This window comes from Cydia splendana, chromosome 20 (assembly GCF_910591565.1).
Source record: "Cydia splendana chromosome 20, ilCydSple1.2, whole genome shotgun sequence".
In the NCBI taxonomy this organism is placed as follows: domain Eukaryota; kingdom Metazoa; phylum Arthropoda; class Insecta; order Lepidoptera; family Tortricidae; genus Cydia; species Cydia splendana.
The window spans coordinates 10,580,956-10,607,117 of NC_085979.1; the positions used below are offsets into that span (position 1 = coordinate 10,580,956).

Below are 26,162 nucleotides of genomic sequence, written 5' to 3' on the forward strand. Positions count from 1 at the left end.
TTTTGCTAGTTTTATTAACACCCCACAATACAGTTTAAAAGGTCCACACAGAGATGCTCGAAACTCTATTCTCAGAGGAGTAATAAATTGTGATTTTTTATTATATTGCTAGTTTTATTCAACTCCCCAATACAGTTTAAAATGGTTTAACCTTTTGAACGCCACCGACGGCAATTGACGTCAACGCAAAATCGTGACAACGACGTCAGAGACGGTATTTGACGACGATCGTTTTTTGATGAAAATTTACTGAAAAACACCCCACTTTTAGGTTGGCATTATTTATTCACAAAACTAAATTTTACCTCCGTAGCGTCAGTGGCACGGCAAATGGATGCGCCGTTTGGCATTCAAAAGGTTAAATGTGAACATTCCTCGCGTACCGTGTTCTAAATGATTAGGTACAGTTTAGTCAGGTATAAAAACCGGACTCGCCCACCGAGGGTTCCGTACTTTTTAGTATTTGTAGCTATAGCGGCAACAGAAACACATGATTTGTGAAAATATCAACTATCTAGTTATCACGGTCCATGAGATACAGCCTGGTGACAGACAGACGGACAGCGGAGTGTTAGTAATAGCAGACATATGTAACTTCGTATAAGACGAATAAAGTCTAAGGAAAAAACGTGCCTCGGAATTCAAGTAAAAGTCATTCTCGAGTAGATGTCGCACACACCTTTAGCCTATCCTCGGCTAGATGGCGTGACGACACCGTTTCATATTTAACAATTTTAACACATAGATATCAGTGAATGAACAAGGACAAAAATAATAAAATAATTTATCCATATAATATACATATTTTGATAACTTTATACGTTTTCATTTTGAGTTTTAGTCGTGTGTCGATAGATGGCAGTAAATTTAGTGACTACAAAATTTACAATGACAGGACCCCTCTATACTATCTATTCTTTTTGGTAATAGGGTCCCTCCCGTTTTTATCCTTTGGGCATCAAGTAATATAAGTAAAGAATGGTAACTCCGTACATCAGTTTTCTTACCAAAACGCGCCTTATGTCGTAGTCGACACTAACGTCAAGTACTGGAACTATCAGTACCCCTACTTGACACCAGATGTCACAAGTGTCGCTACTACTAAAACAATTTACAACTAATATTATAAGCAGGAGTTGAACATACAATAAATTGTTGGACATAAGTTTTTGTTTGCCACGACATCTATTATCAACTAGCAGTACTGATAAATTCCGCTACTTGACGCTAGATGTCGACTACGAAATAACGCGCGTTTTGGTAAAAAAACTGATGTACGGAGTTAGCACTCTTTTCTTTTATATGCTTTGGGCATGAAACCCTAAAAAGGAGCAAGGGACAAGAAAACCAAAAAGTACTTAGAATAAGTATTTATTTAGACCATTTTCCTCAAGAGTTCATTGATCTTGTCCTCCCGGTTGCCGAAGTCGCCGCCGTCGACGTAGTGGATGGTCTTCTTGCGCCAGCCGCCGGTCGGGTTGTTCAGCTTGAAGGGCCACAGGAAATTGCTGGCGTACTGTGAGACACAATCAAATTTAGTGAAATAAGTTTTTGGCAAAAAATACATTTTTGGTACAAGCTTTTATCGCTGACTGTACTTTTCTTATGACAGACACAACACACACACACACAACACATCGAGACAATTCTAAAAAACCCTAACACAATTAGGTTGCGCTGTTTCATCACAGAGTTCCTATGGCCACCTCCTGTCTCCATCATCAGATCAGCTCGATGGTACCATAATATTGCATTGTCATCCGATTTATACATGCACGCAAAATTTCAGCTCGATCGGAAACCGGGAAGTGGATCAAATTTAACTTGCAAGATTTGATTACAGACAGACAGACAATCAACGGTCAGGTGAAACTAAATAAAAGCTTGTAAAAATGGGATTGACTCTCACTCAATAGACAACACAAAGTGCGGACACTCAGCCAGTCCAAAACACTCCTGACTTCGGGCAAACTCGGCTCCGTTCGGCTCATATCAGCATTGCTCCGAGCAATTATTAGGGTTGACACACTTGACGTCCCTTTGCGTGCACGACCACAGATAAGATAATTACTTGAGTTTTGACAACCCTAAATAGCCGAAAGGAATATTATGATTCTACCCTGAATCGCTGTCAAACTTCGGTTTTGTAGGAAGTGTCCTTTCTGTACGGTAGTACTATTACTTATTCTGTGTCTGAATGATGATTTGATGAATTTACTAGTGACTTTTGTTTGCATAGTTAGCAAGTTCCATAGAATGACACTTTAGCTAGATCGATTTATCGCCCCCATAAACCCCCATATAGTATATTTCATCGAAATCGTTAGAGCCGGCTCCGAGATCCCCGAAATATATATACATATAAATAAACAAGAATTGCTCGTTTAAAGGTATTAGATAGATATTCAGAATTATGAATGTTCGAACGCTAGGAAAGTAGACTCCGCATGTGGCGGGGCTCCATAGGGGCGCTCGGGTGCTCTGCGCTCCAAAATGCCAAGCTACATACTGATGCAGGCGGCTCGTGCGGAGCGCATACTCTTAAGGGCCCCACTGATTAACAGTCCGCCGGACGGTATTGGCCTGTCAGTTGTTCGGAACTGTCAAAATTTTGTTCTAACTGACAGGCCGATACCGTCCGGCGGACTGTTAATCAGTGGGCCCCATTACAAGGAAAGGGGACGACCGCGTTCTCCATACAAACGTTCCCCCAATTTCCTCTTTGGATATTGACATTATAGAAAATATGTTTGTATACACAATTTGATGTATTATGTATTTGATGTATAGCTGGGCCGTGATGTTATTTTTTATCACTACACCTTATAAAACAAAGTCCCCCGCCGCGTCTGTCTGTTTGTGTTTATTCGCGATAAACTCAAAAAACTACTGAACGGATTTTCATGCGGTTTTCATCAATCAATAGAGTGATTCTTGAAGAAGGTTTAGGTGTATAATTTGTTAACCTGTGCCTGTTGCTAGTTTATTATAAGAATCGGGAGCGAAAAAATAAATTTCATACAAATTTTTAAATGCTCTTAACTTTAATGGTAATTAAAAATTCTAAAAAAATCAACCGAAGGGGCATAGCTGAGGGTGATATACATCAAATTGTGTCAAAATATTTTCAATTATGTTGATACCCAAAGAGGAAAATAAGGAATATGTTTTTTATGGAAAGGCGATTTCGCGAGGTCCATTCCACTTCCGTCTTAGAGCCACCACACACTAGCGTCTCCCGAGCGTCGGCGTCTAGTCAAGTCAAGACACGTTCGTACTAGAGATAGGCCGAATATTTGGTAATTATTCAGTATTCGGCATATTTTTCAATGTTCGTATTCGGCCTAATAGTTCGGTTCGAACTGCCGAATATTTACCGAATAAACAAATTCTTTTTTAAGGGCGTCCGCTAGCTGGCGCTGGTGCACTTCGCGGTCAGGCATGAGACGGTTCTATATCTTTTCTTAAACATTCTCGGCCGGGTCAGAGGGGAAAGGTCAAAAACACGAGGAGTGCAGATCGCAAACCCGCATGAACTTGTTTCAGCGTTTTAGTCAGTTTTAGCCCAACCGAATATTCGGCCGAATATTCGTATTCGGTATGATCTGAACCGAATATTCGTATTCGGCAAAGTCCATATTTGGCCCATCTCTAGTTCGTACGGTTCCATGAAAATACGAAGAAAATAATTATGCAGTACATCTGTAGTCTGGGGTGGTGGCTTTTAAGGAAAATGAGTGATGGCTCCGGTGGTTGGTTACCTTGAACTTGTCACCGACGGTGAAGATCTCGTGGATGAGGTCCTCGACGCAGATGATGTTGTTGTTCTTGCCGAGCTTGTCCTCGATGATCTTGTTGCTGGTGATGGGCACGCGCTGACCGTCGATCTTGGCGAACCCGCGCTTGTAGATCAGCTGGTGACCACATTTTATAGTGTGAATGGGGTATTTTCCTACTAGTCAAATCAGTTACTTTTTTAGAACTGTCAAAACGATTTTGCTACTATGAAATTTATGTATGAAACACTGGCATGTGACGTCACAATCATTACCTAACTCTTTATATTTTTATACGGGTTTAACACATTCGACACCGCGTACCCGACTCTCGGGCACTCGTAAACTTTACTCAGATGCCGGCATACCCGCTAGTCGGGCAAGAGCTATAAACCTACACGCGACGCTGAAGTGCCCGACAGGCGGGCAAGCATTGCATCTTCACTACCTCAGGGCTGCCACTGCCACGAACAGAAAAAAATGTAAGTCTTCTGATTATTATGTGGTCGAAAAGTTGGTACAGTTGATTATTATATTTTATTACTTCACTTTGTATTTACTTTACCTAATGCGATTACAAAATAAAAATTCTTATTAGTTGGTTACGTGAAATTGCATACACGGGTATGTATCAATAGGAGTTAGAATTTTCGTAAATCGTACAACCTAATTTGTGTTTACGAATATTTAGTAAGTATAGGTATACATCTATTTCATGAGTACTCATAGGATGATTTTTGTGAAACAAAATTCGGAGAAAAATAAACCAAGAAATTCAGCTTTGAATAGTTACGATAATTAGTACGTTCGTACACATACAATAAAGTCGCAACTTCTTTGACAAAAGAATGTAGTTACTGTGATCATACACTTAACCCTGGAGATGTTGTTTACCATCCCTTATCTATTTGAAGTTTGCGACCCGGGTTTTTTTTTCAACCCGGTCTCGGTGTAAAATTGCAATCGGAGCCATTCCGTAATGGTTTGTGATGTGCTTCGGACGTTGTTGTGTTGTGTTAATTTTCATTTTCACAGCCCTGAGCGTCCGCCGCTTGCCCGACTAGCGGGTTCGCGGCGTGCGGCATTGAGTTGCACGTCGTTGCCCGACTAGCGAGTACTGTCGGTTTCTGGGGTATTGTTTGAAATTTTGCCTGGTTGCGAAAGTGTTAAAAATAGAAATTGTGTCTAAAAATAACTGCTGTCTACATTTCTCTATTAATCTTCTGGTGCTTTATTTCATGCATGGTGTAAAATAATTTATTTTAAATACAGTCAGATCCTATTTCTTTGACGAATGTGTATTTTGTCTCACATTTTGCTTCATGACATTGGACAGATGGAATACCACCCTAAGGATCTACCTTGACAGTAAAGCTCTGGTTTCCTAGGATAGCGGTGCCGTCATATAGCGGCCGTCACCATACAAAATACTACGACATCCATATTTAGCCGTATTATTTTGTATGGAGACGGCCGCTATATGACGGCACCGCTATCCTAGGAAAACCGGGCTTTAGGGTCTTGCTTGACAGTATTACTCAGAAGGATTGTCAAATATTATAAACCATTTTAAACTTGCTAATTTTATACCACACTAATTTACAATTAGGAGTCCACACAGAACGAGCCGCCTCGCGGGGAAATTGTCGCGCAAAGCAGCTCGGTCGAGTCGGTCGAGACGTGCCTCTGTTGAGAGTGCGTTTACTTGGCCCGAGGCACGTCTACACAGACCGAGCTGCTGCGCGGCAATCTCCACGCGAGCGCGTTTTGTGTGGACCTATTTACATGTCTTTTATTTGATTCCTTTACGCTTTATTCTAACAGTTAATACAGAAAACATGTAGGACACAGCTATAGCGCAATTAAAAATGCACTCGTTGCCATCTATCGGAACATTTTGTCATTATTATTTTTTTTAGTTTTTGCGCTTTATTCTTATTACTTTGAATGTAGATGTTTTTAAGGAATTTTACCTCTCGGACACTCTTAAGGTTGGGGTATCCCCAGGTGATGTAGGGCTCGGCTATGCGCATCATGTTGACGGTGGCCTTGTTGAGGCGCACGAACACGCCGTTGTTGATCTGACGCAGTCTGAACAGCTGCAGGACTTTGCGGACCTGTGCAGTTAAAAAATTAGTTGCTTATATCTTAAGGCCCAAGGTCCTATCTATAGCACCTATTCAGTTGTGAAATTTAAATCATATTCAATTGGAACAGTCGCTTTTCCTTTGTTTCGTTAAATTTTCCAACAACGCAAAATCAACTCTATTTCCTACTCTATGGGTTCAAATTTCAGTGGCAAGTTTTGGATTTTTCATTTGTATGGCTGGGACTTAGGAGGCTATTCCATCACGTTAAACCACATACACAATCAAATATCAATAGTATCATGTTGTCCCTGTCACACGACGTTAGAGTTAGACCAAGCTAAGTTTGCAGCGATTTTGATAGCACATACTTCAAGCTTTATATTAAACGTCCAACTTCTATGGAATTATGGCGTAAATATTTGGCTTTTCATTCACAGAGCACATAATTCAATTGGAAATCTCGTCAAACTGTAAAAAAATTGTATTGTCAGGACGAGATATTTACAGACTTAACTCGCGTTGCGTTTCCATTTGGAAACATACTTTATTTCTATTGATCAACAATCTTCATAAATAACATATCTCTGATAAGACAAAAAAAAAATGGTTGTCTGTAAAGTCGGTTTACGGACGATAATTTTGCGTGATAACGTCATAAGAAAACATTACCATTACGTAACGTTACCATGGAGATCTGTCCACAACGTTACCACGGAGATCTGTCCACAACGTGACACTTTTTCGTGCATGCTACCGGTGTTCATCGATTTATAAGACGTTATACAATCACACACGTCAATAACAGTTAGATAAGAATATAAAATGTTCGAGTGCTAGGAAAGTTGCCACCGCATGCCGCAGGGCACCATAGGGGCGCTCGAATCGCTCTGCGCTGCCAATGTGCCACCTCCACATAGAATGGAGGAGGCTCGTGCGGAGCGCATTTTGAATAGCTATGACCTTATATGTGGTATTATCTATGAAAAGGGACCTTATTGTCGATGGCGCTTACGACACTAACATCGATGAGCACAAAACGTAGTAGTTTAAAATTGGGGATTCTGGCCCATTTTAGTTATTTTGATTTCCAATTTAGCAATTAAGTTTCTTTGATTACTGGAACATTCAATGTTGCTGTCTATCCAATGCGGAGGTCAATTTATGTTATGTGACGCTGATGAACTTATCAGTCATCGGGATTAAAGGTCCCTTTGTAGTTTTTTATAAATAACTCGTAAACGGTGACCTGTAGCAAAAATGTTCTGATACATAAGTAATCTGCGTAAAATTGTCTACATTAAATATTCTATACACTTTTTCGCTAGGATCAGTATTTAAAAAAAAATTTAAGGTAAAAAGTTAAATATGATCAATTGTTAATATTTTTTGTAAATAACTCGTAAACGGTGGCCTGTACCAAAAAATGTTCTGATACATAAGTAATCTACTTAAAATCTACTCACACCAGAGGATGCTGAAGACCGAACGCTTAGCTAAAACGCTAGGTTGAAGGAGAAGAAGATTGATCCTAGCGAAAAAGTGTATAGAATATTTAAGGCGCTCTTATACTCGAGTTTTACGTTTTCAAGGGGGTGAAGCAGACGAGTGGTAGAACGGGCAGGCGGGCGCCCCGCGCGGCGCACCGCACCATTCCCGCGCTGCTGCGCTGCTGCGCTGCGTCTACGTCCTTATTCTGAGGACATCGGTATTCTGAATCGTCAGTTCCGGGATTTTTAGTTCGGCAATTAATATTGAATAAGATTTATTAGTAAATTCGAATTTTGATGAGTACTTAATGAAATTAAAAACCGGACAAGCGCGAGTCGGACTCGCCCACTGAGCCCACCGAGGGTTCCGTACTTTTTAGTATTTGTTGTTATAGCGGCAACAGAAATACATCATCTGTGAAAATTTCAACTGTCTAGCTATCACGGTTCGTGAGATACAGCCTGCTGACAGACGGACGTACGAACGGACGGACAGCGGAGTCTTACTAATAGGGTTCCGTGTTACCCTTTGGGTAGGGAACCCTAAAAATGGTAGGTAAGACGGTGAGGTCGGTGAGTGTACCTAAATAATTATTAATTATATGTATACAATACGAGTGTATAATTGACTGATCATGTTTTTGTAAAAATCGATTTCGACTGGCAAAACATATTATTTTTTGGCAACCGGGCGGACAATTTTTTTTTTAACCTAATTAGACCCCGCTGAATCCGAAATTGCCGGTTGATTGATCGAATTCTTGACTGGAAGTGAGATAGTTGATATTAAAGGTCCCTTTTTTTTGTTTTTCGTAAATAACTCTTAAACGGTGGCGCATAGCAAAAATTTTCTTAAACTTAAGTAATCTGCATAAAATTGCCTACAAGAAAGATTCCGTACAATTTTTCGCTAGGATCAATATTCAAAGAGATATTAAGGCGGGAAAGTTAATTATAATCACTTTTTGAAGGTCTCTTTTTTTAGTTTTTCGTAAATAACTCGCAAACGGTGGCCAATATAAAAAAAATTGTTAAACGTTAATAATCGACACAACATTTTCAATAAAAAAAGATTTAGTACATTTTTAGCAGGGATCAATATTTAAAAAGATAATAAAGAGGGAAAGTTAATTATAATAAATTCTAAGGTTCCTTGTTTTTATTTTTTCGTTAATAATTTGAAAAGTATGACTCATAGCAAAAACAAATTTTACACAAATAATAAACATAAAATTTCCTACAAGAAACATGTAGAACACTTTTCGCTAGGATAAATATTTAAAAAGACAAAGCATCCGGTAAGTCAATTATAATCAATTTTAAAGTCCCTTTTTAGTTTTTTTGTAAATAACTCGTAAACGGTGTCCCATAGCACAATAGGTTTTTATGAATAAATAATCTCCATAAAATTTTCTGCAAAAAACATCTGAACACTTTTCTCTAGGATCAATATTTAAAACGATATTAAAGGAAGAAAGTTAATCACAATCAGTTCACAGGTCGCTTTTTTTTCGTAAATAACTCGTAAACGGTTGCAACGGGGGCAGTTGCAAAAAATATTATACATAAATATTGAACATAAAATTGTCCACAAAAAAGGTTTTGTACACTTTTTCGCTACGATCAATATTTAATGAGGTATTAAAGGGGGTAAGTTAATTATAATCAATTTCCAGGTCCCTATTTTAAGTTTTTCGTAAATGACTCGTAAACGGTGGCCCATAGCAAAATAGGTTCTTAATGTTAACTAACCCCCCTTGGCTAAAAAGTGGCCTCCATGTTTAAAATTCATTTGTTTACGTAAGATGTCCGTCTTTGGGTCACGAATTTACATGTGTGTACCAAATTTCAACTTAATTGGTCCAGTACTTTTGAAGAAAATGGGCTGTGACAGACGGACAGACAGACAGACATTCGCACGAGTGATCCTATAAGGGTTCCGTTTTTTCCTTTTGAGGTACGGGACCCTAAAAACTAAAAAAAGTGACATGTGAATTGATTGTAATGAACTTTCTTCCTTTAATATCGTTTTAAATATTGATCCTAGAGAAAAGTGTTCAGATGTTTTTTGCAGGAAATTTTATGTAGATTATTTATTCATAAAACCTATTTTGCTATGGGACACCGTTTACGAGTTATTTACAAAAAACTAAAAAGGGACTTTAAAATTGATTGTAATTAACTTACCGGCTGCTTTGTCTTTTTAAATATTGATCCTAGCGAAAAGTGTTCTACATGTTTCTTGTAGGAAATTTTATGTTTATTATTTATGTGTGATCAAGAGGGTAAAGACCGGTAGTGATCACCGAATCGTAAGAGGCACACTGAATATCAATATTAAACTTGAAAGGTCCAGCCTGATGAAGTCTACGCTCCGACCTACTCGAGCCCATGTTCAAAACCCCGAAAGCTTTCAACTCGAGCTCTCTAACCGCTTTGCTTGCCTAGAGAACTTGGCTTCAGTGGACGAAATCAACGACGGGCTAGTGGAAACTGTCCACACAGTAGGGTCTAAGTTTTTTAGACCCCGCCGTAAAGATAGACCTCAGAAATTGACCGAGCAAACCTTAAACCTCATGGCTGAACGACGCTCGCTACAGTTGCAGTCTCCCGATGACGCGGAGTCATATAGGCAGCTCAATAGACGTATATCTAAGTCCTTGCGAAATGATCTGCGTCTCTTTAATACTAACCGTATTAAAGAGACTATTGAGGGAAACCAAGGCTCCAAAGTGTTCGCAAAGGACAAAGCAACGCAAGCAAAGCAAGGGTCTATTGGGCAAAGCCAGCTGACAAAGCTGAAACGGGAAGATGGCAGCATAGCGTCGAGCAAAGCGGAGGTTTTAGGTGAGATCGAGAGGTTCTATGGACAGTTATACACTTCGATCGCAAAGCCCGTTGACAGCTTGGTAGGAGATCCAAGAGCCAAGCTGTCCCGACATTATACCGAAGATATCCCGGACATCAGTCTGTACGAGATTAGGATGGCCCTGAAGCAGCTTAAGAACAACAAGGCGCCGGGCAAAGACGAAATCACTTCAGAGCTTCTGAGAGCGGGTGGAACACCAGTACTTAAAGTCCTCCAGAAGCTCTTTAATTCCCCTTGTCCGAGGGCATAACGCCTGAAACATGGAATAGAGGCGAGGTGGTGCTGTTCTTCAAAAAAGGTGATAACAACCTATTGAAGAACTACAGACCCATTACGCTTCTGAGCCATGTCTATAAGCTGTTTTCAAGGGTCATCACGAACCGTCTCGAACACAGACTTGATGACTTCCAGCCTCCCGAACAAGCCGGTTTCCGAAAAGGCTATAGTACCATAGACCACATCCATACGCTGCGGCAAGTTATACAGAAGACCGAAGAGTATAACTTGCCATTATGCTTAGCGTTTGTGGACTATGAGAAAGCCTTCGATTCGGTGGAAACATGGGCGGTGCTTGAGTCTCTTCAGCGATGCCATATTGACTATCGGTACATCGAAGTGTTGAAGTGTTTGTATAATAACGCCACCATGTCGGTCCGAGTACAGGAGCAGAGCACTAGGGCGATTCCATTGCAAAGAGGCGTAAGGCAGGGAGACGTTATCTCTCCGAAACTGTTTACTGCCGTAATGGAAGACGCCTTCAAGCTCCTGGAATGGGAAGGACTTGGCATCAACATCAACGGCGAATACATCACTCACCTTCGGTTTGCCGACGATATCGTAGTCATGGCAAAGTCGATGGAGGAACTCAGCATGATGCTCGATGACCTCAACCGAGTTTCACAACGGGTGGGCTTGAAAATGAACATGGACAAGACGAAACTTATGTCAAATGCCAATGTTGTGCCCATCCCAGTCTCTGTTGGGAACTCGGTACTCGAAGTTGTTGACTCGTATATCTACCTAGGACAAGTTCGCCTTTGTACCTTTATTTCTGTAAATATTATGTAAACCTGTGTTGTGTACAATAAAGTGATTACTACTACTACTACTACTACAAGTAGTCCAATTAGGTAGGTCCAACTTCGAGAAAGAGGTCAACCGTCGAATCCAACTCGGTTGGGCAGCGTTCGGGAAACTACGTAATGTCTTTTCGTCCGACATACCTCAGTGCCTCAAGACTTTAATCAATGTGTGTTACCAGTGATGACTTACGGCTCCGAAACGTGGTCTTTCACTATCGGCCTCATCTCAAAACTCAAAGTCGCTCAACGAGCTATGGAGAGGGCTATGCTCGGAGTTTCTCTACGTGATCGAATCAGAAATGAGGAGATCCGTAGACGAACTAAAGTCACCGACATAGCCCACCGGATTAGCAAGCTGAAGTGGCAATGGGCAGGCCACATTGCACGCAGAGAAGATGGCCGATGGGGTCGAAATGTGCTCGAGTAGAGACCACGGACTAGCAAGTGCAGCGTAGGACGTCCACCCACAAGATGGACAGACGATCTTGTTAAGGTCGCCGGAAGACGCTGGATGCGGGTCGCTTCCAACGGCACGTATGGAGGTCCAAGGGGGAGGCCTATGTTCAGCAGTGGACGTCTTATGGCTGAGATGATGATGATGATGATGATTTATGTGTAAGATTTGTTTTTGCTATGAGTCATACTTTTCAAATTATTAACGAAAAAATAAAAACAAGGAACCTTAGAATTTATTATAATTAACTTTCCCTCTTTATTATCTTTTTAAATATTGATCCCTGCTAAAAATGTACTGAATCTTTTTTATTGAAAATTTTGTGTAGATTATTAGTTCTTTTTTTTATATTGGCCACCGTTTACGAGTTATTTACGAAAAACTAAAAAAAGGGACCTTTAATATTACATATCTCACTTCCAGTCAAGAATTCGATCAAGCAACCGGCAAATTCGGATTCAGCGGGGTCTAATTAGATTAAAAAACCCGGTTGCCAAAAAGTAATATGTTTTGCCAGTAGAAATCGATTTTTACAAAAATGTGACCAGTCTAAATTATTCAATTTGATTAATTTTATAGCCTTTTAAAATATGTTTACACAATTTATCAATCGTGACTGAATTCCGGATTGGTTAGATGGGTGTGTGCCTTTGCTGCCCAACTTGTTATAAAATGACAATATGACGGACGAATGTCTGAAATGTCACCGTATTTAAGAATTATTTTGCTTTTCTTCGTAAGTATGTTGAAAAACATTGTGTGTATAACATATTTGCATATTTATACTGTGATTACCCATTTTATGAAACGTCCGCTAAACTAGCACAGGTCCGACGCTGACAGTGGTCACGGGCGTACTGGCGTGAGGAATAGGCGCAAGGTATTGCCGCGTAGGGTGTAATTTAGTAGGCAAAATGTTGAATTCATCAAATGATGAATGAAAAAATTAACGTATCGATAAAAGGACAAGCAATAATGAAGATTTACTTAAAAGCTATCGACTGAAGTAAGTTTCATATACATTTTCGTCCTAGTACTTCTAACATAAGGAAATAAAGACAGTGTTAGGCATGTTTTCAACTTAAGATTCTATCGAGAAAATAATGAGCCGTCGTGTTTCTGACAAGCAATAACGTAGTTCAAGGACTGAAGTTATACATACTAGAAAATAATGCATGAAATCCTTGTAAAAGTCTGTAAATATGGTGACAAAAAAGTGCATTTTACTACACACCGCGCCTTAATGTAGACAATTTGATGTAGATTACTTATGTGTCAGAACATTTATTGCTACAAGTCACCATATACGAGTTATTTATAATAAACTACAAAGGGACCTTAAACCCGATGACTGATCAGTTCATCAGCGTCACATAACATAAATTGACCTCCGCATTGGATAGACAGCAACATTGAATGTTCCAGTAATCAAAGAAACTTAATTGCTAAATTGGAAATCAAAATAACTAAAATAGGCCAGAATCACCAATTTTAAATTACTACGTTTAGTGCTCATCGATGTTAGTGTCGTAAGCGCCATCGACAATAAGGTCCCTTTTCATAGATAATACCACATATACCAGATAAAAATATGAGTTTGACTAGCCAAAGGAGAAGACCGGTAAAAACTAAATGTTGATGGCATTGAAACTCAATAAAATGACACATTATGTTCTATGGAATTTGACCAATCAGTCATTTTAGCATCTGGAACATGCAAACTTAAGCTTAATTTTGGTGTTTTTTTTTTGAGTCAAATGATGAGTTCATTTACGTCAATACTTGATCGAATTTGAAAGTTGGGAGTAAAGATACTGTACTGACCTTGGGGGAAACCTGGTTGATACCGCGGATACGCATGACGAAGGCGAGCTTGGCCTCGCCGGGCACGTAGTAGTTGCCGCGGTTGCGCGCCTGGAACACAAACCGTTTAATCATCTACTTCTCGATACAGAGAAATATAGAGACAGAAATAAGATGCCTAAAGTAGTGATAGGGATGGTGACAAATGTTGGATTTCATAACGAAATCTAATAGAAAATGAACAATATATCACGATAAATTAGACATTAAAAATATATTGAAATTATAAAAAAAATACCTACAATCAATATAATATATTTAACATTTTATAAACATAATAGGATAATTTGTCAATTACTGGCCACCCTAAACTAAAAAGAATTCTATTCACCTCTAAACAAAATTCATTTAATTATAATGTGGCTAGTTATTGAAGGCTGGCCACTTATTGAAACCTTATACTAAAACGAATTCTGCCTTTAGATAAATAGAATTCATTTTTAGTTTAGGGTGGCCAGTTATTAGCCAGTGGCCAGTAATTGACGATTGTTTCTTATAAGGAATAAAGGCTTATTTAATTTTAATTAATAGTATAATATAAACTATAAATGTATGAGCGCTAGGAAAGTTGACACCGCATGGCGCGGGGCACCATAGGGGCGCTCAAATCACTGTCTGCTCCAAAATGCCAAACAACACACAAGTGCAGCCGGCTCGTGCGGAGCAAAATTGTGAAAAGGTTCCAAACAACAAAACTCTTACAATAAAATATGAACTTTTCAAAATTAAGTAATTTTTTTTAATAATTTTTTTTGGATTAATTGATGAATGGTTACTATACAAAATAATTCCATTTGACCGAGCATTAGCAAAGGTGTCCATTTCGGCTTGGGCAAATATGCTTTTGTTTGCCCAGATGTTCTCCTCTGCATTTTGCATTTCTTACCGATTCTTGTGAAATTTTAAGTTCAGTAGTTAGATCGTTTTTTTGTTACATGTTCAAAATGCCAGCTCTAATGCCAACTTACCAGCAACAACAGCTTCTATTTAGACAAAGTTGTGGGCATAGGAGAGTATATTTTTTTAAATTATTATTACATACCTGTCTGACTAGCCTGATCTCATCGCGCTCCCTGATGCGGTATTCCTTAACATATTGTTCTGCCCTCTTGAAGATCTCCTTCTTCTTCTTGATGGCTACTGAACGCCTCTTGATCGTGACCTGCATACAAATTTGAGCCTTAGGATTGTATGATTAAGGTAAGGTTTGGTATCAATATGGGTAGGAATCAGATTAGAAGATTGACAGCATCATTATCAGATGAACTATGCCTTTAAATTGTGTATCATCATGTAAACATTATTCAATACATCTGTAATATCAAATCAAAAGCGAAAGAACGAATAAGTTCTTCATTAAACTACACAAACACAGTAAGTATACGAATTAAATCCCAATCCAAATGGCTTGAATACATTTTAAATGCAATTTTGATTTGATTTTTAGGAAAAAATGTATGCTACACTTTAATTAATTATCAATTTGAGATATATACTTATGCAAATTTATAATGATTGCATGTTCAAACCTGGATATATTATGGTACCTACACTTATGGGCAGGTTTCTACAGTTTAGCTGAAATTCGGTAATATGGCCTCTTAACTTATAAGCACTCTTAAGTGAAATTTAGAACACAAATAAGTTAAAAAAATTGTCTAACAACACAAGAATGACCTATGCCAGCTGAAATATTTTAGGTAAAATTACAATATGTATTATCTCTATGTACCTGTACACGTCTAGCGCGTTGAGCGTCCCTCCTCTTGCGGTGCTTCAGCACGGACTCGGGGACGGCGGGCAGCTTCTTGCTGTCCTCCTTGCCCTTCACGGGCTTCTTCTCGGCCGCAGCCTTCTTCTGTGTCGTGGCAACCATCGTGCTAAAACATTATGGACTTATGGAATTTCATGTGGTGAAGTGTTTACAGAATGAAAATTGCTGACAAAAATTACTGATAAGAACTAGGCTAGACGTAGCTGCCAGGCATAGTAACGTTTGAAACGGCTAATAGAAAATAATCGTAGTAGTTTAAAATCTAGTTTGAGTCATTTATAAGCATGGAACTGAGGGTATGTTTATGATACGATGAAACATTCTAAATAATGACTTTTAGGATCTAAAAACGAACTGTGTTCACATATAACGCTTATTTTTTATTAATATTTCTGCAATGATAGTTCGATGAAGTATAATCGTGCTCTTGGCGTGACAACATTGTTTTTAGGTTAGGTTGAATTATGTTGTGTATTTCATGATAGCATCCAAGTTAGGCACACAATTAAATATAACTAGAAAATAAATATCAGAGGACGCTGATAAAAGCAAGTAAGATATAAATTTCAAAACTAAAATCTTAAAAAATAAGTTGATCACAGTGAGGCGGCATGTCATCCATCCGCATAATCCGACGAAGTTTTAGGGCACTTTTCAACGATTACACATTATTTATTGTATAAACAGGCACTGGTGATTACTTTCTAACGATTATAGGATTATAATTTACTCGATTAATTACAAAATTAATAAATATTTAACAACCTGCGAAGTAAAACTCCACGCGGCACGTGTGTCAAATTATCAAAAGAAAGACAGGTCAGAAATCATAGACAAGATAGATTTCTTGCGTCGGCCATTTTGGAACTATATTTTTTGTATGGCAATATTATAAACAAGTCAGTTCGAGTAGACCTTAATTTATTAGTCGATTGATATATTTTATTAATGAAATATATGGATATCTTAACCAACTTATGGTGCATTTACCTACTTCCGGTAGCGCGTATTTTGAATATTGCCGGTAACTCCGACGTGATAAAACCTTGCCCTTACCTAATAAATATACTTTTCACCACACCGGCTCGGAAAGGCTTACTTTGCACTTCAAAAACTGATAGCAAAGTTGCATTTTATTCACATGTGAGGCAAAGTAATCACATGCAAGTTTTAAGTTGTTTTCTTATGTTTGCTGGTAGAATTTACTTTTAAATGATGATCTTGGATAATAAATATTTAATAACATTCATTTGACTTTGATATATTACATTTAATATTTGCTTAGGGTTGGTGTGGTGAAAATTTTTGTGTTTTCTCTCGGGGGCAAATTTTCAATTTTGTTTAACCATCATGCTTTGAAACCCTCGCAACGCTCAAGATTCCATTTTTCGAACCACTTGCTACGCTCGTGGTTCAATTTTGGAATCTTTCGCTTGCTCGGGTATCGATATTAGCACGAGCGGTTAAACAACTTTGCCCCCTTGTAAAACAATTAACTATTTACTCTTTGATTGCCCTGTTAGAACTTCTATGAAATTAAATAATACTTGGACTGCTTGTGCTATTATGAAAATCGTTGCAGACTTATCTTGGTCTAACTCTACCTATTTCACTTCAACACTAATGTTAAAGGTTTGCTTAACTCGCATGTATGGCATGTATTATGCACATGTATGTTATTGGAGCCAGTTAAGGTGGACGTCTAGGGATGGGATGCCGATTATCAGCCAAAAGATGGCGTCAGTGTGCACGAATTGTGGATTTTCACCGTTTCTCCCAAAATATAAACAGTTTCATAAGATGTGTTGATATTGGCGAAAACAATAAAAAATATTACGTCCAAATCGAAACATGTTATACTCAACAGTGTCTAATCTAAATAATCAGAGAATAAAACTGCAAAATATTGCAATATCTTGCATTCACGCACACTCACATACCTAAAGTCAGTGTCTAATGTCAGTAGATTTGTAATGTTACAGTAAAGTAACCTAGAGGGCGCAGTGCAGCGCATGAATATTTTTAGGAAGAACAATTTAGAATTGAAATTCTTATTTGAGACATTGACAAGTAACTTAGAACCAACTGATACGTATTTTCAGACGTTGATTGTCATGTGCTTGTGGCACCCACAACATCTGTTTTGAATAAATTTTAGCTAGAGTATCAATGGATCTGGGTTCAAATCCCAACAGTGCTTATTTTTTTTTTTTTTTTTTTTTAAGTTTTATAGATTATATGTTTTTATTCTTATTATCAATTGAAAATGACGCAAATTATTTTACCTAAAATTACAAAAACGCTTTTAATGTGTACTAACACTACTAAGTAAGCTGGCGTGTGAGTCACATTTCTGGGGAAGTAATGAGAAACAGAAAAAAACAGAATAGTATTCTTTAAACACAATATAATATTGTGATTATGATGGGATGCGAACTCGTTTATTTGCCTATATATGGTTGCACATAGAAGCGCTGATGGCCTAGCGGTAAGAGCGTGCGACTTTCAATCCGGAGGTCGCGGGTTCAATTCCCGGCTCGTACCAATGAGTTTTTCGGAACTTATGTACGAAATAATAATTTGTATTTCGCTTAGATCCCCACGTTACAGGCTAAACCTAGTGTGGGGATCACTGTAGGTACTGCCCCTCTGTAATTTAAGTTGTCAAATAAATATACATATTTAGAATTTTTTGAATTTTAGTTTATGTTGTAGTTAGTTTTAGCTATATGTAGTTTTTAAATTTAATTTATATATTTTTTTGTTTATATTACATATTGTATTTCCTACTAAACTTTTCGTATCATTATCATCTGTTCTTCAATTAAAACATTTTTTTTTTAAATATCCATTGATATTTGCCAGTCGCATAAGGTAATAAAAAGCAAAAAAAAAAGAAATAAAATAAATAAATAAAAACAAAAATAATTCAGTCTCTGTTCGTGATTTGAACTCGGCAACGCTGTTCAACTTAGACTTATATCTCTGCTTATACTCAATAGCTAGAAGCCACTAGACCATTTGACCATAGTAGATCCGGGCGAAACATGCCTTCTTATTATATTTAAGTAACCCATTACTGTCAAAAATATCAAGTTTGAAATAGAATTTTTCATTGTCGACTTACCGACATCCGAACGTTGCGAGCATGTTGCCTTTTCAAACCATTTGGCAACGTCGCCCGGGGAGTAACTAGAAATCTTCTAAAAATGTATGTCCTTTTATATTTTGATATTTATGATTATAAATTTATGACGATTTTCTATGCTGCAAATTGATTAAATTATTGAGAGAAAAATGCTTGCAAAGAAAACAAGAAATATCCGTTTTCATTTCTCATGCTTTGAAAGAGGGTCATAGTTATTCTAAAAGTTGTGCAGAAAATGATACGTTTCTGCACTAGAGCATTTTTGGTTCCAATTCCAAGTACGATTTTTTTTTTACGATAAGCAATTGAAATTTGGGTATAAATGGATTTTTCATATAATTTCCATTCTGATATTTGACTCCCCATTCCATAAATAACGATACTTTTGGCTAAAATGTTAATTGAAAGTATCCTAAAAAAATACTATAAAAACTATCAAGGGCCTATTTTAGATTCAAGCTAGTTATTAATTTAGTTTAGTAGTACCACTGTATATATATTGTATGTAAATAAATGATAAAAACTATTTATACTTAGTCATGTTTTACAAAAAGCACATGCATTTTACTTTCCTTGTATGCGAAGTGTTTAACTCGGGTGAAAGGCATCATTTCTGCCGAGGTGATCATTGATGATTTCGGCAGAAATGATCCCTTGGTTAACAATGTACTATTGTTATGCGCAAGCAGAACATATAGAATCTTGTTTATTTACAAGAAGATGACATTTTGCTCCTAATATATATTTTCGAGAAAAATATAGCTACTTTAGTTTAAAAATCATTGTAAGAATAAATATAGGCTTCCAGAGAACATTTATTTATATTTCTGCCGAGACGAAAACAGAATTCACAAGGCTTTTCGGTGGACGACCGTTACGAGAATGATTGTTTGGACGACTTTAATTCTATTAAATGTATAGTTATATAAATGTATTTTAATATATAATATAAGTTATATTACATCTGGGAATGAAATTATATCAGAAAAAGGAGACTCTTAAATGAGTATACTCATAACATGCTTTGTGCATTAAATTTATCTCCCTCTATTGAGTGAAGATAAAACAAAATACACAGGTAACCTGTGTTCCGGTTTTAAAATGCCATCTGTTACACCTTTGATAAATTAAAAATGATTGCTTGTCAAAGAAGTCGCCATGTTAGAATTACACCTATACTATAAGCATCACTCACACAAACAAGCAATGGGGCAAAATTTTACTAATTTTCAAAGGCTTTTTTCTTAAAAATATTAATCAATTTCTAGTATTTTGTTACTTTGGCGCAGTAAGAAATATATATACTACCCAAACATTACGTATTCAAGTGAAGACACCCTACAGAATAGTAGTGAGTTAACAAGAAAGTTTGTATGAAATTCGAGCAAGTAGAACCACCTTAAGGCAAGGGCTACTTGCGTATTACAACAGAATAAATAATAGTACTACCGTACAGAAAGGACACTTACTACAAACCCCAAACCCGAAGTTTGACAGCGGTTCAGGGTCGAGTCATGCTATCCCTTTCGGCTATTTAGGGTTGTCAAAATTCAAGTGATTATCTTATCTGTGGTCGTGCACGAAAAGGAAGTCAAGTGGTGCCAACCCTAATAATTGCTCGGAGCAATGCTGAGCCGAACGGAGCCGAGTTCGACCGGAGTGTCTCCCCACTGGTATTAGGTGGTATTCCACCTATCCAATTTCTTTGTCCAATGTGTAATGCGTCTCACATTTTGCTTTAATGAGAGAGTGAGACGCACTGACATTGACATCTACACATAAAAAAACTAGAGTATCGGTTTTTTTGGTTTTTATTTGAACTTAGACCTAGGGATTAACTCGAAGACTTGAGGTAGTCCTTGAGTACGTCCAGCGCTGGCGTCTCCTCACCGAAGTCCTGCAATCAATTAAAAAAAGTTTGAGCAAACATACTACAGTTAGACCAAGAAAAGTTTGCAGCGATTTTGATAGCCCACGCAGTGCAAGTGTCATTTTAAACGTCAAACTTCTATGAAATTATGACGTATTAATAACACTTGCAATGCGTGGGCTATCAAAATCGATGCAGACTTTTCTTGGTCTAACTCTAAGTAAACATACCATTAGATGAGACCAGGAAAGAGATACTAATAATATGTAGAGCCGGACCAAACTAACTCTGCATGGTATATTCAATGACAAAGTGTGGCAAAGTCATCATTAATGTCAAATTTCTGTCATATGTTTACACTGACATTCCCCCACTTTGTTCCATTAAAGTTTTCATGAATCAAACAAAAACAAAGTTTCAAAGTTTTTTTTCTTCGGTTTATGGTTTTAGCTCACATTCGTGTAAGTCGCGCCATGGCCATACATTGTCATACGCTGTACGGGTCACTTCTGGATGAGATTGGCTCAGGACCGGGATAAGTGGCGTACTGAGAGACCTATATTGCTCAGGAGTGGGCGATAAAAGGCTTATATGATGATAATGTACGGGCCTCAACGGCTTAGCATGCTCTAAAAGGGGTTTTCCTTGATAGGGCGTTTTTATGTCATAAAAAACTTGTACGAGCGACTGGAAAGTAAGCAATGCAAAAGCAAGCCACTATAGTGATCGCTCGCGTGATTTCGCGCTAAGAATCGGCACTAGAGACGAGCTAACGTCAATAGCGCTCGCGCTTAGCGCATTATTCATCTTGAATTTTAACAGAGCCGCCCCGTGAGAAATTTGCCCCGTGAAGCAGGCTCGATCTGTGTAGTAGGCATGCATTGCGCGTCGCTTACATTCGAGTAAGATACTACTACAACACTTGATATTGTTCGCGCACAAATATTTTCGTGAAGCGCGTCTTTCTACACGGTGGCTAAAAAAGAACTGCATTCCCGTTGCCAGGGAGGTTTTGGGATTATACTGAGCAACTTTTACTATGGGACCAACCCCAAGATCGCGAAAAAAAAATGTACCCTCATATAGAAAATGGACCAGCCAAAATATATGAATCAGCCAAATTTTTTTTTCGCGATTTCGGGGTTGGCCTCATAGTAAGTTGCTCAGTATAATCCCAAAACCTCCCTGGCAACGGGAATGCAGTTATATGTTAGCTATCCTGTGTACGGATCTGCCTAATAACGTTTGACCCCAGCGGCTAAAGCGCTTGATGATTCAGTCGCTCACCTTGATAACGACGCACGAGCAGCCGACGATCTTCCTGGCCTTGCCGTCCTTGTCGATCTTGCACAGACCCGCCCACTCTCCCAGCTTCTTGTTGTTATCCACCTGCAACACAACAATTAATTTTATTAGATAATTTTTGGATAAAATAGCAATAACATTTTCTAAAGGCAGACCAAAGCATCACTAGGGCTCCCTGAGTACATATTATCTAATGCTTGCGTTGCGAAAAAACAAAATTTATGTCCTTAGACAATGTTGTAGAATTCATCATTTTCTCCTTTGCTATAATCATAATTAGTCTAACGAGTTTCAACGTTTTTCAGGAATATCAAAACGTTATAAAACAGATCCTAACAAATTTAGAGACTTTAAAGAATGCCATATCGTAATAAAATAAAAAAGAATTTTACTTTTTGTTATTGAATTGGATAATACTAAGTTATAATATATTGTTAAGGTGCATAATAAAATATTAAATATTATGCGACTGTTTGAGTGCTAGGAAAGTTGACACCGCATATGCGGGGCACCATAGGGGCACTCAGTTTGCTTTGCGCTCCAAAAAGCCGAATCCTGCAAGTGACAGGGCTGACTCGTGCGGAGCGCAATTATTAGGTTTATGGTCCTAAGAAAGTGGCAAATCTATGATTGTTATGTGGACAGGACATTGTTATAAAAATAGAATTATAAGGTAGCTGTAAAGGTTACCAGTTCGTTTGAAGATATCAGCCGGTCAGTTGTTCAGAACTGTACCTTTTGCGTTTAACTGACAGGCTGATATCGTCCGGCGAACTGGTAATCTGTGGGCCCCTTAAGTAGCAACATGAATCACATCAGAAAAGATAAGTTGCTGTAGGGAACAGATATATTATCAATGAAGGAGAGCATAATTTATCTCATTCAATCAATGCACTGTTTAAATATTGTAATTCATAATGCAATAAAACATGTGTTAAATTTTAAAAAAAGTCTATGCACTTATGCTGAGCAGAGGATGACAGCGTTCTTAATCTTAAAATGATAAGGGACTAGGTGATTTTTATTTTTTGCCAGCTGTTTGGAAGCTATATACACCTGATGAATACAGTAAACAGAGTATGGTTCTGTTTATTAACTTGCAGATTTCAGGGAACCACCAGTGAACGATCACGGAACCTCTGATCAGATTTCTGTGCATAGACTGTAGTGGATATCTTACCTTGACCAGCGGGATCTGGTGCTCATTGCACAGAGCCTGCACCAGCTTCTTGTAAGCCGCCTCGTCACAGTTCTCGGCCAGCACGCACAGGACGGCTTGCCTCCTGTCAATAGAATTCATTTATTAGTTTCATCCACTTTGGACCACTGTTACATGGGTCAAAATTTGTTGTCTTGTTTCTGACCACTCTGTCATGCTTGTATTTTTGTCTTTTATCAAATAAATAAAAATAAATCGGGTGCATATCTTTCTACCTGTAGATTATAATTCACACAAGAAAAATTTATAACTAAATTTCATCCCATATAAAAAGCTCCCTTATGACTTTTTGATTTAAGAATTAAGATGATCATAAGGATATTACGCTTCAGGATAGTTTACATATTTGTTTTATTATTATTAATTCCTTATAACAAAATATGTTTTATCCATAGAATTGTTAGTTTAGCTTATGACTATGTTAGTTACTTAACTACTACTACATTATTTATTTAGTACTCTAGTACTACATTAGTCTGCTATTTTGTTGGTTTTTTAGGGTTCCGTACCCAAAGGGTAAAACGGGACCCTATTACTAAGACTCCGCTGTCCGTCCGTCCGTCTGTCTGTCACCAGGCTGTATCTCACGGACCGTGATAGCTAGACAGTTGAAATTTTCACAGATGATGTATTTCTGTTGCCGCTATAACAACAAATACTAAAAAGTACGGAACCCTCGGTGGGCGAGTCCGACTCGCACTTGTTTTTCATTTTATTTTTGTATACTTTAATAATATTTTTGTAAACTGTAGCACAATTGGGAGGCCACAACCTTGCAGGACACAAGAACTGTGGTACTATGTATGTGCGTTAATGTTGGCAACGGAATGGACCAGTAACCACTGGTGCGGTCACTGATATTTCCACACAGTATGACACTAGAACAGCACCACACTGAGTGAATGTTTAGGAGGCTTCTATTGCCATGAGTATTCGTACACGGCGGGAAGAAGTTGATAACTCGAGATATTTCATTTAAGAAATGTTAACTTAAAATAAAATTACATAAAGTTAAAATTTCTTCATTTTTTCTCGCCATTTATCACCTTCCTCCCGCCATGTACGAATATATACATATTTTTTTTAAATTTAGGCTAATAGGGTATTTTCCTACTAGTCAAATGAGTTACTTTTTTAGAACTGTCAAAACGATTTGCTAATATGGAATTTATATGAAACATTACATCGTGACGTCACGGTCAACTCACCTACTTTTTATATTTCTATCCGATTTATTAAATAGAACTTGTGTTTAAAAATAACTCCTATCTGTGTTTATCTAATAATTATCTGGTGCTTTATTTCATGCATGGTGTAAAAGAATTATTTTACATACAGTATATATATTCTAAAATGTAAAAACATGGTTTACTAATGTACCTAATTCAGTTTTGTAGAAATACATCTTTGTATGAATGGAATTACTAAATTTAAAACTTGAATGTCTTGCTGGCTTTTTAGACCCCTGAGAGTTGAGGGGTCAACTATCCTCCTAAGGCCCAGCCATAGAAATGAAAAACCCAAAATTGGCCACTGAAATTTGAACCTATAGTGCAGGGAATAGAGTTGATTTTTACTTGTTTGAAAATTTAACGAAACAAAAGAAATGCAACTCTATTCCAGTTGAATATGGTTTAAATTTCATTGAACTGTAGAAGTACTGTACGTAGGACGACCTTGGGCCTTAGGAGGCTATGACCACAGAAGAAATAATAGTACTACCGTACAGAAAGGACACTTCCTACAAACCCGAAGTTTGACAGTGGTTCAGGGTCGAATCATGCTATCCCTTTCTATATGGCACTTTCCCTTTCGGCTATTTAGGGTTGTCAAAATTCAAGTGATTATCTTATCTGTGGTCGTGCACGCATATGGTGCCAACCCTCATAATTGCTCGGAGCAATGCTGAGCCGAACGGAGCCGAGTTTGACCGAAGTCAGGAGTGTCTCCCCACTGCTATGACTCACAGTGATGTCACTTACTTGTCAAGGGCCTTGGCAGCTTCATGGAGTCCGTGGACGAGGCCTCCGTGGATGAGGGCGGTCTTCAGCACCTCCTGCAGGGCGGTGTTCACGTCCATGGCGCCGCCGCTCAGGACGGGGTTATTGGGTACCTCACTGGAATATAGTTGTTGTTAATAAGTTGGTAAGTTGGCAATGTAATAGTTTTAAAACATTACAGATAAAGTAATTGAGAAATGATATTAGTATGGGTTTGTTTTTAGACTACGAAAGGATTAGCCTACTCCTGAAAGTAGTAAGTTTCAATAAATCTGAGTACTTACATGAACAAAAATATAGTTTTTTGAATAACCAATGAAATTCTGAGTGATACATGCAATCAGATGAAATTTTGAGATATAAGAAACAGCGTTGAGCATAGAGGTTAGCCTTAAAATTGTAGGTTATGTTGATGTACTGTTTATTAAAGAAATATGACGAATTATGCCCGAAATTTTAAAGCTGAATATGGATAAAGGGTTTTTATACCCGGATAAGGTAAAATTATTGAAAAGAAAGCAAATAATAGTCAAAACAATGGGTACTTACACCTCGACATCAGCCATGGTTTATGATGATTAAACGACCTGAAATATGAAACGTATTGGATAGAATGGCGTTGTAACATTTCTAGATTATATTCACAGTCACTTTAAATCAAATGATCACAATAATAATCCTCGATATGAAAAATAGCACAGCGAAACGTTTGACACTTTACCTTTCGTACCGGAAAAGACTTCAAAAGACGCCCTCTGGCGTTGACAAACCGAAACTCATTTGACGTCTATGGAACGTTCCATTTCACAGCAATTTGCAGCAATGAAACTTGTTAAAGGTTTTGATAAACTCCATAGTGAATTGTACATGTAGGCCACATGATTACCTTTATTATTTTTCTATATGTCACTCTTGTCAAAATAAATAATCGATCCACATTAACATGGTAGCAGAGCGTGGTTTATTTCAAAAAAATTTATTAATTATGTTGATAATGAGCGAGGAAAAATAAATTACGTCGATTACGTAAATATTTATTTCAAAAAATAAGTTAGCAATTTTTCAAATTTTCAAAACAAATTCTAACAAGAACCGTCAATATGTCAACTTCGTCAACAAGATGCAAAATTGATATTGGTCGTTTAGAAGGTAAAGAAAATTGGACAACATGGCGCTGCAAGGTACTGTTACTGCTAAGAGGTACTCCTGGAGGACTAGATGCTGT

The 26,162-nt window shown here is 37.8% G+C and overlaps 2 protein-coding genes across 2 annotated transcripts; both read right to left on the reverse strand.

Moving 5' to 3' along the window:
- Positions 1 to 1,355: 1,355 nt before the first annotated feature.
- On the reverse strand, positions 1,356 to 16,280 carry LOC134800795 (large ribosomal subunit protein uL30). Its single transcript, XM_063773349.1, has 7 exons — positions 16,161 to 16,280; positions 15,354 to 15,501; positions 14,664 to 14,783; positions 13,583 to 13,672; positions 5,750 to 5,893; positions 3,762 to 3,914; positions 1,356 to 1,516 (listed from the first exon to the last, which is right to left on the reverse strand). Exons 2-7 carry the CDS (start codon positions 15,495 to 15,497, stop codon positions 1,376 to 1,378), a joined length of 792 nt encoding a protein of 263 aa, XP_063629419.1. The 5' UTR covers positions 15,498 to 15,501; positions 16,161 to 16,280; the 3' UTR covers positions 1,356 to 1,375.
- A 4,058-nt stretch (positions 16,281 to 20,338) lies between these two features.
- LOC134800809 (small ribosomal subunit protein eS12) lies at positions 20,339 to 25,636 on the reverse strand. The gene is made up of 5 exons (XM_063773363.1): positions 25,487 to 25,636; positions 24,920 to 25,054; positions 22,899 to 23,001; positions 21,701 to 21,802; positions 20,339 to 20,440 (listed from the first exon to the last, which is right to left on the reverse strand). Exons 1-5 carry the CDS (start codon positions 25,501 to 25,503, stop codon positions 20,378 to 20,380), a joined length of 420 nt encoding a protein of 139 aa, XP_063629433.1. The 5' UTR covers positions 25,504 to 25,636; the 3' UTR covers positions 20,339 to 20,377.
- Positions 25,637 to 26,162: the final 526 nt, after the last annotated feature.